General features: G+C 34.4%; 1 protein-coding gene across 11 annotated transcripts in view; it reads left to right on the top strand.

Moving 5' to 3' along the window:
• Positions 1-12,935, top strand: part of CCDC148 (coiled-coil domain containing 148) — a 290,765-nt gene that overhangs the window by 60,973 nt on the left and 216,857 nt on the right. For 7 of the 11 annotated variants that reach the window (XR_012497645.1, XR_012497644.1, XM_019727195.2 and 4 more), the window contains 3 exons: positions 2,371-2,433; positions 3,385-3,506; positions 11,070-11,173. Coding sequence is in view for 5 of the 11 variants with exons in the window: in XM_019727195.2 (XP_019582754.2) it covers positions 2,371-2,433; positions 3,385-3,506; positions 11,070-11,173 (289 nt within the window). In the remaining 6 variants the exon portion in view is untranslated. Of the gene's footprint in view, positions 1-2,370; positions 2,434-3,384; positions 3,515-11,069; positions 11,174-12,935 lie in introns of those variants that run through there. The other 4 variants (XM_074336774.1, XM_074336757.1, XM_074336761.1 and 1 more) reach the window with 3 other exon arrangements.

The following is a 12,935-nucleotide window of genomic DNA, read 5'->3' as shown; positions in this document are numbered from 1 at the left end:
GAAAATGTATTTGATTATCTAGGTATGGAATGCTCTTTCATTTCCCATGTTTTCTGCCACTCCCTATGGATGTGTACCTTGTCACTCCCCTCATTTAACTTACTTGATGACCTCTGAGGGCATTGAAATTTGCCATTCCTCTCTGTAGGCTATGCTATCACAGCAAATATTTAAAAATTGAAAGGTGGTTGTTGGAAGAGGGAGGCTATAGTATGGACTTAAGAATTGTTATTGCAGTTCTTCTGAGGGAATACAAGATGTCCAGCTACCACCAGTTACCTTTTCCTCAAATAATATTTATAGTGCATTTAGTATTCCATTCTAGGCTCAGGGGATGCAATCAGAAATAAGACAAATGTGGGCCACATGTCTATGGAGGGAGACAGACATCAAATTGTTGCAGAAAAATGGCAAGGACTGAGAAACTCAAGCGGCACACAGAGATCAGGGAGAACACAGTTTTATTACGCCACAGGGCTCAGCGGGATCCTTCCCAAAAGACTGAGCCTCTAGAAAAGTTTTGAGTAGGTTTTTATGGGTTGGAGACTTCCTTGAGTCAGGGAAAGGGTAGGTGTCATCTGGTGATTGGCTCAAGGTGTGGCTTGGAGCGGGTTATGCGGAAGTGGGCTGGGGCTTAGGCTGGGGACTTCGCTCTCCGCTAGGGCCACCATTTTAGCTCAGTTCCACATGACAGGGAACCATTTTAAGGTCAGTTTCCCCATCAAAATTAGTAAACATGCAAATGTGAAGACTGATACAAATGATCATGGAAAGTAACGAGTAGGATGAGAGAGAAACAAGGGGTCCTCCCTTATTTAGATGGAGAAGTCTGGTTAGGTCTCTCTGAGGAGGTGACATGGTCATGCTGAAGGCTGAGTAGGAACCAACGAGGTAAAAAGAGGAAGGACATTTCTTTAAGGCAAGGGGAACAGCATGTGAGAAGGCCTTGAGGCAGAACAAACTTGGTATATGTGAGAAATAGAGACCAATGTGGTCAGAATGTGTGAATGAGATAAGGATTTCGAAATGACCAAGTTTGGACACCATTCTAAAGGGTCATGGGAAACTATGGAAGAGATTCAAGCAATGTCAGCTGAGAGCTTTAAGAGGTTACTTGCGCTGCTGTGTGGAGAATGGACTATAAGGTACAAAGTGGAACTGCTGCTGTCATCCCGGAAGGAGGTGATGGTGGCTTGAGGCAGTGCAGTTGGACAGGTTGGATGTGTGATACCTTCCAAAAGGAAGAAGAATCTTAGTGGATAGGATGTGGGTGTGAATAGAAACTAGACTATAGGCAGAATTGTCAATGTAACTAAAGGCTTGAACAAAAGAATCCCTGGACCAGAGACCCTGTAGGAATGACACACTGGAGTTTATCCCTACATTCCTAAAGTTGGTGGGCAGTCACCATGATTCCTGATAACATGGCAGAGTTTCCAAAAGTCATGGGCTTGAGCTACTTTCTCTTCCATTTTAGAAGATTTAAGTTACCACAAAGGCCACTAGACATGGGTAGTTCAACCTAGTGGATATGGAACAAAAATGTATGAAAAATGGTTACTGAAGGAATCACTTGACTAATCTGTTTCCCTGGAGGTGCTTAGTTCAGTTTGGGTTCTCAGGAAGGAGATGCTGATGCAGAGTTTGGAGTGCTAGATATTTATCAGGGATCCATACCTGTGAAAGAAGAAGGAAGAAGCAGGATTGGATAGATGAAAAAATCAGTTTCAATGCAGGTTCAACAAACCCTGCAGAGAGCCCTGGAGCACATCTTGCCCATCGGAGTGGCCCACATTGGGTCCAAACTGATGGGCCTTTATATCCCTATCTAGCTCAGTCATTTGGTGCAGGCTGCCCCAGCAGTGGTACGTATAACTTTGAACAAGACTGTTCTCTGCAGCTGAGTCCAACACTAAAGGAGGTAACAGCTGGGCATCAAGTGCATTCTAGAAGTGGATTACATATCCCCAAGTCTACCATAAGTGCACTATTGCTTAATAGAAATAGTGAGAAAAATTGGCTAGCTGATTTATTCTTTATGTAGTTCTTTTTCCTCCCAGGAATTCAAGAGAAAATATACATAATTTTTAAATTACAAAATACTTATGAGACACTGAGACAATCTAAGAGAGGGGAATTAAGAGGTTAGAGATTGGAAGAAGAGACCAAGAACAGGAAAGGCACAGAGGGATAAAAACTAATAGAGGAAAGCTTCTAGGAGCAAAGAGAAGCAAATTTTAATAAAGTACAGAGTTATGGCACCCAGTCCTGGGCCTTATTTTTTAAAAAAAATACTACAATAAACACTTTTTAAAAAATGTTTTTTAAATCACATTGTAAAATTTCAGTTGTCTCTTGTTTCCTTGACAGATATGGAAAACAGGAATACAAGAGACCGACCATTCATGACAATTCAGAAAAGCGATAGCTCAGGTATATTTTTTCTACATCCAAGTCTGTTTTATGATTTATGGTGGATTATGCATGATATACAACTGGAATGTTGATTTTCAAAATTTTAATATGGAAAGCTCATTTCTGGTTCACATTGAAAGTTTCTCTAGTCCTCTTGCAATGGGCATTTTAATCACCTTCAACAGTGATCAGAACATCCGTGGTTTCCGTCAGTGTACTGATTCTTAAATCGTTTGGACCCTTCTTATAGTCATGTGATCCATGATGTATTTAATAAATCTTAATTACTTTACATGGCACCAATTAATTATTCATATAATTGGGGCAAAAGTACAATTTTCGCTTGAATTACTCAGTTTATTATACTTTATGCTATTTGGCCTTAGAGTACCCTCTACTTATATTTTAATTTATCAAAATAGTTAATATACTAAACTATTTTAATAGAGAATGCCTGCCCAAACATTTTATCATTTTAATATTAGATTTTTATCTTTGAGTCTCAACCTTTTTTCAAATTTAATTGAAATTACTTTTAATTTTTCTAAGTTAGAAGTATAGCTATGACTTAAAAAAATATATTTACTTAATTTGATTCACAGTGATGCGATACTTAAGCACCCACAGTTGATGCCTAACACATTTTAATTAAAAAAAAAAATGGTTACACTTTGTAGCTTGACATTATAACTTTCTAAAATTCTCAACATACTAACTTAAATGGAGGTATTCCTTTTATGCCTAAACTTTTAGAAGTAATTTCATATAAGGAATATAGTGGTAATATTGTTAAAGTTCCTATAGCTAGAGGTTCAAATATACTATGAATGTTGTGATATATTATTTCTTGTATTTATTTTAAATTACCTAAAAATAAGAATTGTAGTCAGCCTGTTGCCATAACTGTATTTTGACTTCCGATAACATGATACTATTTCTTTGTCATTTTCTATTTTTGATGAAAAACAGAGAATCTGGTATGCCGTATGAAAAATGGAATGAGAAGCATCAAGTATAAACCAGTAGACTATCAACAATTGCATGCATTAACTGAAGCAAAAAAATTAGCTTCTGCCTCTATAGAACTAAAGGTTAGAAGGTGTGTGTGTGTGTGTGTGTGTGTGTGTGTGTGTGTGTGTGTGTGTGTCTGTGTGTTTTCCAGTTTTGGAAAATTGAATTGCTAGGAAGTAAGATGATAGTTAAATGGGACTTTGAAAATAAATAACATTATAAATAGGTTTTAGAATCTTCCAACTATTAATAATAATGACTAGCAATTAACATTTATTGAATGCTGTCAGACACTGTGTTATATAGTTTACATTCATTACTCACAGAACATTCATAACAACCTATAAGGTCTGAATTCAAATTTATTTTTAGAAAGATTGCTATTTCATACATTTTCAACAATTTCTAATTTAATCTGAAAAATAAAAATTGCTAGTAAAAGTGCCAGCCATGGATGATCATCTGATTTAGGACTCCTTCTGCAACACCATTCAAATATGCCCTCAGGTGCCTATTTTAGAATTCTCTTTTTTGCTCTGACCTAAGAAAAGGTATGAACCTGGACTAGGTTGAAAGGGGTTTATATGCAAGTGATTGTGCACAGTATTTTAGGACCATATATTGTTTATAATTACTCATGTAATGTGTTTCCCTGTTGTGTAAATAATAGAGTATATTACAAACAGCATTTTCATTGCTTGGTTGCATTAAAAATCTGGTTTGGCAAAGTAACATATTAAGTTGTTTACAAGTTTTCATTTGTATTTAATATTTTTGTGTAACATTAATTTTGCAAGTATTTTTATTGTTAATATCTTTTTAAAAATGCAACTCTTATCAATTCAAAGCACATTTGATACCCTATTCTAGAGAAATTACCACATATCCATTAGCTATATTCCCTCAAACTAAGAAGACCACTTAAAAAGTAGGGCATTATTTGTTTGGCTCAGATATAACTTTAAGATAATTTAATATTATCAGGACATTCAAAGAAATTTTATGGGAAAATCACTCATATAACTATCATCCTGATAAAACTGTTTTCATATTTCTGACCCATTGTATATGTACCACATATACACATATATAAACATATGCATATATATGCATATTTGATTTTCTTCCATGATAAACATAGACATGAAATCCTGTATACTTTTTCCCCTAACATTTTGCCACATAATCTTCATAATAGTTTATTTATTACATGATATGGAATATACTTTTTGCAGGAATGGGGGCAGAGGTAAGTCAGTGTTTCTCAAATAAGCCCTGAAATAATGATACATTACATATGAACGCCACTAAAAACATGCAGTATGGTGTATAATAACAGGACTTGATCTCAATGCGGTAGGAAGACTTTCTCAGGAAGTGACGTTGGAATTGGGATCTCAAGGCCAATAAAAATGAACTAAACAAAAACAGGGATGATGGGTACTCCACATAGAAAAAGATGCATGCCTTATTGCATCCTGATTTTTGGATATTTGGATTATATCCCATTTTATGATATTGGAAGTTATGCTTCAGTAAATATCTTCATACATAGACACCATTCATGTTTTAGAATCCATCCCCACAGGCAAAAATATATGAATGCTTTGGGCAAAAATACATGAATGATTTTTAGCTTTTTCCCAAAGTATTGTTCTAATAAGGGTGCCACCACAAATGTTTCCTCTATGCCCATGTCAGTATTGGAATATGTACATATATATTTCTAATATTATCAATATATTTATTTTGTTCATCTGTTTATCTGTCCATCCATCCATCCATCCATCCATCCATCCATCCATCCATCCATCATACGCCAAAAAAAAAAAATTTGGCTGAATGTGTAATGGTTGAGTGTTCAAATCAGTATTTGGTCAAAGTGACTTTCTTTTTTTCTTAGGTTTTTTTTAAATTATTATTATTTATTGGATAGTCCTGGGGAACAGTGTGTTTTTCCAGGACCCATCAGCTCCAAGCCAAGTCGTTGTTTTCAATCCAGTTGTGGAAGGCGCAGCTCACTGGCCCATGTAGGGATCGAACCAGCGACATTGGTGTTATGAGCACTGTGCTCTAACCAACTGAGCCAACCAGCCGCCCTGTGAATTTCTTTTTAATAAAATCACTATCAGAGAATAAACGTATTTAAAAGTTTTAATAATTAATGTGGCTTTTAAGGTTTGACATTAAAGTGCAGGGACAATAATTTCTCAGCATAGTCAGCTGCTAGATAGCTTCTCTGGTCAATGTGTTACACATTTCTGAGGTTAAGCAGATGATCGTTTTCAACTGACATTTTAAATAGCATCAATAACCCTTTTGCTCAGAATATAATTCAGGAAAAAGCTTTTTAGTTACATATTTTCTAGAAACAACTTTGTACCTGGAACTCCTGGTTTGGCAAATTTCAAAAAATCCCCTGTCTTCAACTACTAGACATGGTTCACAGTCTGTAGAAACTATTTTGATCAGCTTTTTACTTCCATTTTTGATCTCCATATATTCATAATGATAAGGAATTGCCCTTTTAAAGCATTTTTGTAATATCTGTTGTTTTGAATTTTGGTTAGTCAGAACAAAGTGTGTCCTGGATACCTCTTTCTTCATTATACAGTATTCGTTTTTTATTATATCTGTATTATGGAAACTGTTTTGGGAATGTTGTTCTACATGATTTTTGGAGTCTTCCCTTTTCACTTAATTAGTGAAAGTTGACTAATTTTCACTTAGCACGTTGACATTTCGCTTCTAATTTATTCATGCCAAATTTTAACAATTTCCAACTACGGCTTTTTCTTGAAAGACTCATGGCTTAAGTGGTATTAGATATCTAGAAATGAATTATAATTTTTTTAAAAAAATAAAGTTTATTGAGGTGACAATTATTAGTAAAGTTACATAGATTTCAGGTGTACAATTCTGTAATACTTAAAGTTTATTTTGTTTAATGTTATGAATACTAATATACCAAATAATCTACACAAACTAGAATTATGAATATAAAATTTCTGTTATTTTTTTCTTGTTATTATTTAAATTTTTATAAAATATGTGTTGGCTCAAGAAGAATTCTTCCGGCCGGCCCGGTGGCTCAGGTGGTTAGAGCTCCGTGCTCCTAACTCCGAAGGCTGCCGGTTCAATTCCCAGATGGGCCAGTGGGCTCTCAACCACAAGGTTGCCAGTTCAGTTCCTCAAGTCCCGCAAGGGATGGTGGCCTCCGCTCCCTGAAACTAAGATTGAACACGGCACCTTGAGCTGAGCTGCCGCTGAGCTCCCGGATGGCTCAGTTGGTTGGAGCATGTCCTCTCAACCACAAGGTTGCTGGTTCGACTCCGGCAAGGGATGGTGGGCTGTGCCCCCTGCAACTAGCAACGGCATCTGGACCTGGAGCTGAGCTGCACCCTCCACAACTAAGACTGAAGGGACAACAACTTGAAGCTGAACAGAACCAACCCTCCACAACTAAGATTGAAAGGACAACAACTTGACTTGGAAAAAAAAAAAAAAAAAGAATTCTTCCTAATTTTACATAGTTAACACATTCTCTCTTAATATTTGTATTAATTAGCAGTCTATTTCCCTATTCTACTAATTAAATGTGCTCATTTTTTTCACATAAAATTAACAGCTTTAACGATCATAATTAATTATTACAGCTCTTTACTCTGGCATTAAATGTATTAAATGTAAACATACTTAAAACTGAATTATAGAATCTTAACATTTAAAGCACATAAGGACATTTTTTCTTCAAGTTATGTCTAGAATACTTTATTAGAAAAATAACAAAATTATTGTTAATTAGCAATAAATTAAAAGAAATCTTACCTGATTTGTATTCCTGGTATTATTATACTGATTAGATATGATGGTCACCTATGTAATCACTGTGTCAGTCATTGATCTTGCACAAGTCCTGGGATGCCAGATAAGACAGTAAAGTGGACATTGAGTGACCTAGTCTTTCAAAGGGTAAGATTGAACTTGAAGCCAAACAGTAGATTTGGACTGAAAACTGAGACCATTCTTGGTACATTATATGTTAACTGTTTGTTCCCGATTCAAGTATAAAAGAGATCTTTACAATTATTTTTATTTGATTTTCTTTGCTTAGCAAGGATGAATGTTTTTTCTTGTCCAACTCAAGTACCCATCTACTAATTCTTTTTCTTAAAAGGTTATATTATGGAAAATTGTAAGCATATGCAAAATTACAGTGAATGGTATCATTAATCTCCATGTAACATTATTCAGCTTCAACTATGATCAATTCTTGGCCGTTGTTTATTCTATACCCCCACCCACAGCTTCTCCCTGTGCCAGATCATTCTGAAGCAAATCTCAGACATCATAATATTTCACCATAAATATTTTAGCATATATCTCTAAAAGATTAGGGGGAAAAAAACAATCCCTACAATACCACCACCATTAAAAATGTTAAAAATTTCTTAATTTCAAATATCAAGTCAGTGTTTAATATCCCTGATTTTCTCCATTTTCTGTCTTAAAGGTTATTCAAATCGGTATCTAAATAAGATCCATAAATAGCAGTTGATTTTAATTTTTAGATTTCCTCCTATATCTCCTTATATTCTTGTAATTTACTTCTTGAGGAATTTGTATTGTCTCTTATAGTTTCTTATAGTCTGGATTTTGCTGATTACCTCCTGGTGGTGCCATTTAACATGTTTTTCTGTCTCTTTCATTTCCAGTAAATTGGTAGTTATGTCTAGAGACTTGATCAAATTCAGGTTCAATTTATTTTGGCAAGAACACTTATTGATGGAATTTTTGTGCTCGTCTTTTTCTATTACAAATAGTGCTGCAGTGAATGGCTTTGTTCATATATCTTTTAATACTTCTGCCAATGTAGAGTTTAGATGGATTTCCAAGTAAGGGTAAACCCATAGGAAATTCACTATACATCTTCAATTTCCATCTTTTTTGGTGAGATGCATCATTTTGTATTCCCAGTAGCAACTAAAGAAAGAGCATGTTTTCCCATAGCTTTATAGAGTGGTTTGTTAAATATTTGTGTTTTTGCCAACCTGATAGATGATAAATTGCAACTTAGTGTAATTGTTTTTTTCCTTTTTATTTGTTTTATTTCTTTGTTGAGGTATAGCTCACTTATAATAAAATGCACAAATCTTAACTGTACATCTCAGTGGATTTTGACAAATAGATACACACATGTAACCAACACTAAATTGTTCACTGATTACTGTTGTTTATATCTAAGGATGGATTATCTGGCCCAGAGGGCTTTTATGGTATTTCAGTGTGCCTATTTAGAGTTTTATATTGGATCATCACAATAAATCACATAGTTTCTGATTCTTTTATAAATTTATTATTTTTGTTATTTTAATACATCAGCATTCTGCATATATCATCATCCACCTTAAATATAGATTTCATTTGGCTTATTGCCCAGCAAAATGAACTGGAATCACCTAGAAATCTGTATATTGATAAAGATACTATTTTAAGTCTTTTTGTTCTTTTACAACTTTATTTTTCTTCATTTTTGGCCTGAGGATAGAAGTGGAGTCAATGAGTGAATTTATAAAAAAAAAAAAAAAAAGAAAAGAAAATCAGGACGTTCTGCAAAATATTGGAAGTGTCTAATGAAAAATAGTAGCTTTATTTTTACTTTTATAGTCTATTTAATTGGTCTTTCCCTAGGCCCAAAGGCAGCAGCATTGATTTTTTTTTAAGCTATAAAAATGTGTCTACATCTTTCACCCATGTGTTTTAATTTTTTTGTATGACATGGACCAAATATGTCAAAGAAATCTAATTCTAAAAGTTGTGTCTGCTGCAACAAACTTTAGAGATTGTAGATGACAAACAGTTGGAATTAATTTTGGTAGTCTTTAAGCAAACACTAGAGTGTCAGATTTTAAAAATACTATGTACCTTTATTTTTTTTGGTGGATAAAATAGAGATTCTGAATGTATTCCTGCAGTGTCTAGTTCTTATTTAAATGTACTTTTCTTCTAAATTTTCTCCTGAAGAAAAGATTTGACTTTGACTTTGTGTCTTTTAAAGTAATGTTTGGGTTATTTTTTTTCCCGCTTATAGTCCTAATTTTGAATCAGTAACCAGAACAGCACAAAGATAAACTCAAGGTTAAAGTAATCAGGGAATGATAGCTAGAAATAGCGTGCATTATAAAGACTCTTTGTAGGACTTGTCTTCTGAAGGTTTTATATCTTCAGTATTGATCTGCTAAAGCATTCAGGCTGTTAAGTATTCTAGTAGCCAAAAATATACAAAATATGTATCTTTCTTCAAGTTTCTGACTGGAGTAGCATTTTTGTAGATGTTTAAAAGTATTGATGTGGAATACATGAGTTCTACGTACACATGAGTATCAGTCAGAATCTGACCTGGAAACAGATACCTCTTGAGGAGGTCTTTAATGAGTAGAGGGGCCTTTAATTCAGGAAATGGCTACACAGGTGATAAAGCTGAGAAGCCAAACAGGACTGTGAAGCAAAACAGGGATTAACAACAGCAGGGAGTCACTGCCATGCCTAAATCAGAGGGACACTTAGTAAAAGCAAAGCTGTGCCACATCCCATGAGCTGAGGTTACCCAGAGGTACTTGCAACTGTAGTACAACTGTCAAGAAAAGATGGAGCAAATGCTTCGGCTTTTCCTTTCCTGCCTCCCTTCAATCTCCCACTGTTAGTGTCTCCCTTTGACTGAACCCAGCTGGAAACCAGCTGATAGGGGTGTGTCTGAGAAACACAGACTGGTCTTTGATATGGAGCAGATCAGGGAGATGGACGAGAATAGATCTTAAAGCAAACAGACCTAGGCCTGATACAACCTGACTTGTCAACAGAAACCCCCAAATACTAATTATTTGCGACATTTTTGAAAAAAAAAGTCATAAAATTTTGGGAAAATTTAAATTTAGCTGAAATTTTGGTTTCAATGTTACATGATTTTTCACTATTTCTTTAAGTATCTTTAAATAAATATTCACCTAATGTTTTAAACAAAAATTTATCTATGAAGTCATGAAGTTGAAAGATTAAAATTGCATATTCAAGGTCATATTCAGTAGGTACTGAAGTTGGAACTATAGCTAGGCCTAACAATTTGTCCAATGACTTTTTCCCATCATACACTGAAGGATGGAAGAAAACCAATTCATACACCAAAGTTCCATGTGATTCTGATGTTTATGAGCTTTATGATCTTGATCAAGATTTTTAACGTCTCTGAACTTCCATGTCGTCATCTGTAAAATGGGAATAAAGATGCTCATGATGGCTGGCAGCAAAGATAGGTCAAAAGGCTAAAAAGTATGGAAAGCTCTTAAAACTTTTCTGGGACTGTATGAATTAATGGGTTATTTGAATTACTTCACCTCCCCCCCCCCATAAATACTTTAAAAACAGTTCTTAAATTGGTCAGTATTCCAAACCATTTTCTCTTTCACCACCTCCCAGCTTTTTGTTTAACTAAGTGCTTATTTTAAGGAGGATTTTGTGTTAGAAGGTGAACTAATAGGATGAAAAAGTGTTAAGTATTTAACTTAGAAAATATAGATTGAACATCTGCATTGTGGAAGACAGATTTTAAAAACATTAAATGGGCTCCTCTTTTGTTCTAAATCTAGATCAGAAAAGCAGTACAGACCTCCAAGATATCTAAGGAACAAACACTAATAAAACAACACAAGCAGGTGTGGTGGCAGGAACATCAAAGGCTAAATGAAGTCAGGTAAGAACTGAGGGAACTTGCAATAGGAACACCTAGGAATTACTAAGACTTGCACTTCTGTAATTAGATGTTTTATAACTTTCCATGTCAATTAAACCATGGTATTCAAAATTTAAAGTTATAGTTTCAATGTGAGTCGATTAAAATCCTTTTATTTCTCCAGTTTAATTTGGAATTCAGTGAATATATTAATATGCTTTTCTTTCTTTAGGGAAGAAAAGATAGTCTCTATCTGTTAATTACTCTTCTGCCCTCCCACTCATACTTGTAACTACTTACATATCTAGCACTTACATATCTGGATTATAATGCATTGCTTACGTATTTGTCTTTCCTATAGAGTGCTAAGCTAGGGCAAGCATCCCATCATATTCATCTTTTCACTGTAGGATACACAGCAGAAGATATATAAATGCTTTCAACCAATGAATGAATGAATGATCTAAAGGGTTCAAGTTGCTCAGCGACTTCTAGATGTAGCTGTATCATGCATGACTAGCTTATTCAATTTGGGTTTTTGACTTTTGTTATTATTTCCAACAATTACTTCAAGACAAATTAAAACTAAATGATGATTCTATACTTGATTTTAATTGTAATCTTTGAAAAATAAGCTTTCCAAAGGCAAGGCAAAAAGAGAAGGCAGATGTGTTTTCCCTCCACTTGAGGCATATATACTAGTTTTAATGATGGTTGTATTTATGAAATATGCTTTTTAAAATATATATTTTAAGTGTATATTTTGTATCACATTAGGTAACTTTTATGATTTTATATTAAGTTAAATTTCCAAATACCATTTCCCTTTGATTTAGGTGTTTTTCATAGTAATAAGTGTTTCTTATTCTGTCAGAAGATTCTTACATGTGAAGTAAAAGGCTCATGATTGGAAATGTTTCTACATCATTGTATAACTTGAAACATAGAAAAACAAAATTATATAGACTTTGTCACCATACTGCTGCTATAAAAAGAAATCAGATTCATCTTATCCCTCAAAAGTTACCTTTTGTGGAGAGGAAGTTTGGGCCCATTAGAAAAATTTTTTCTTGAAAATTTGCATAACTTGAAACATGATAAAAAAAGAAGGCCCTTAGGAGGTTTTAATTATGGTGCTCACTGATGCAAGCTCAAATGTAATGGGTGAAAGTTTTTGATCTTGGCTGTGTCATACTCTTATTAATGTGTATATTAAGTTGTTCTTGAGCTTGATAGCAGAGGTGCATACATATTTTTGTGGAAAATAATTCTTTTTGTTGACCTGGGATGACATAAAGATAATGGAAGTGAGGAACTTTCAAGTAATATAATAACCTTCATGCCTTGCAACTTGTAGCGCTAAAAGTTGTACAAAAAGAAGAATTCCAAGAAAATGTTCTGTGTTATTCTAGAAAGCAGGTTAATTTCAACACATGTTCAGTAAAATTTTTCTAAAAATTAATGGTAAAAGGAGGACAGTTAGAATGTGGCTCAATTTGTGGAGAGTTTAGGGACCACCAGAAAATCAAGAGTTTAAGCTGTATCAGTTTTTCTCAACTTTTAAAAATCTACAATTCCCTTTTAATAAAAAAATTTAAAGTACAATATTCTTATGTATCACCATGAGAGACTCCATTTGTGAATCTCAGGCCCGCAGAAAGTAAGGGCCTACAATGATCTCTAAGTTTTGTTGGGTAATTTAGCATGTGCTGGGTAATATGTTAGGTACTTTACATGCTTTATTTCATTTACTCCTTACAGTGTTGCTGCAGAGTAGGAACCA

This window comes from Rhinolophus sinicus, linkage group LG01 (genome assembly GCF_036562045.2).
Source record: "Rhinolophus sinicus isolate RSC01 linkage group LG01, ASM3656204v1, whole genome shotgun sequence".
Taxonomy (NCBI): Eukaryota; Metazoa; Chordata; class Mammalia; order Chiroptera; family Rhinolophidae; genus Rhinolophus; species Rhinolophus sinicus.
This window is presented reverse-complemented; position numbering and strand designations above follow the sequence as displayed.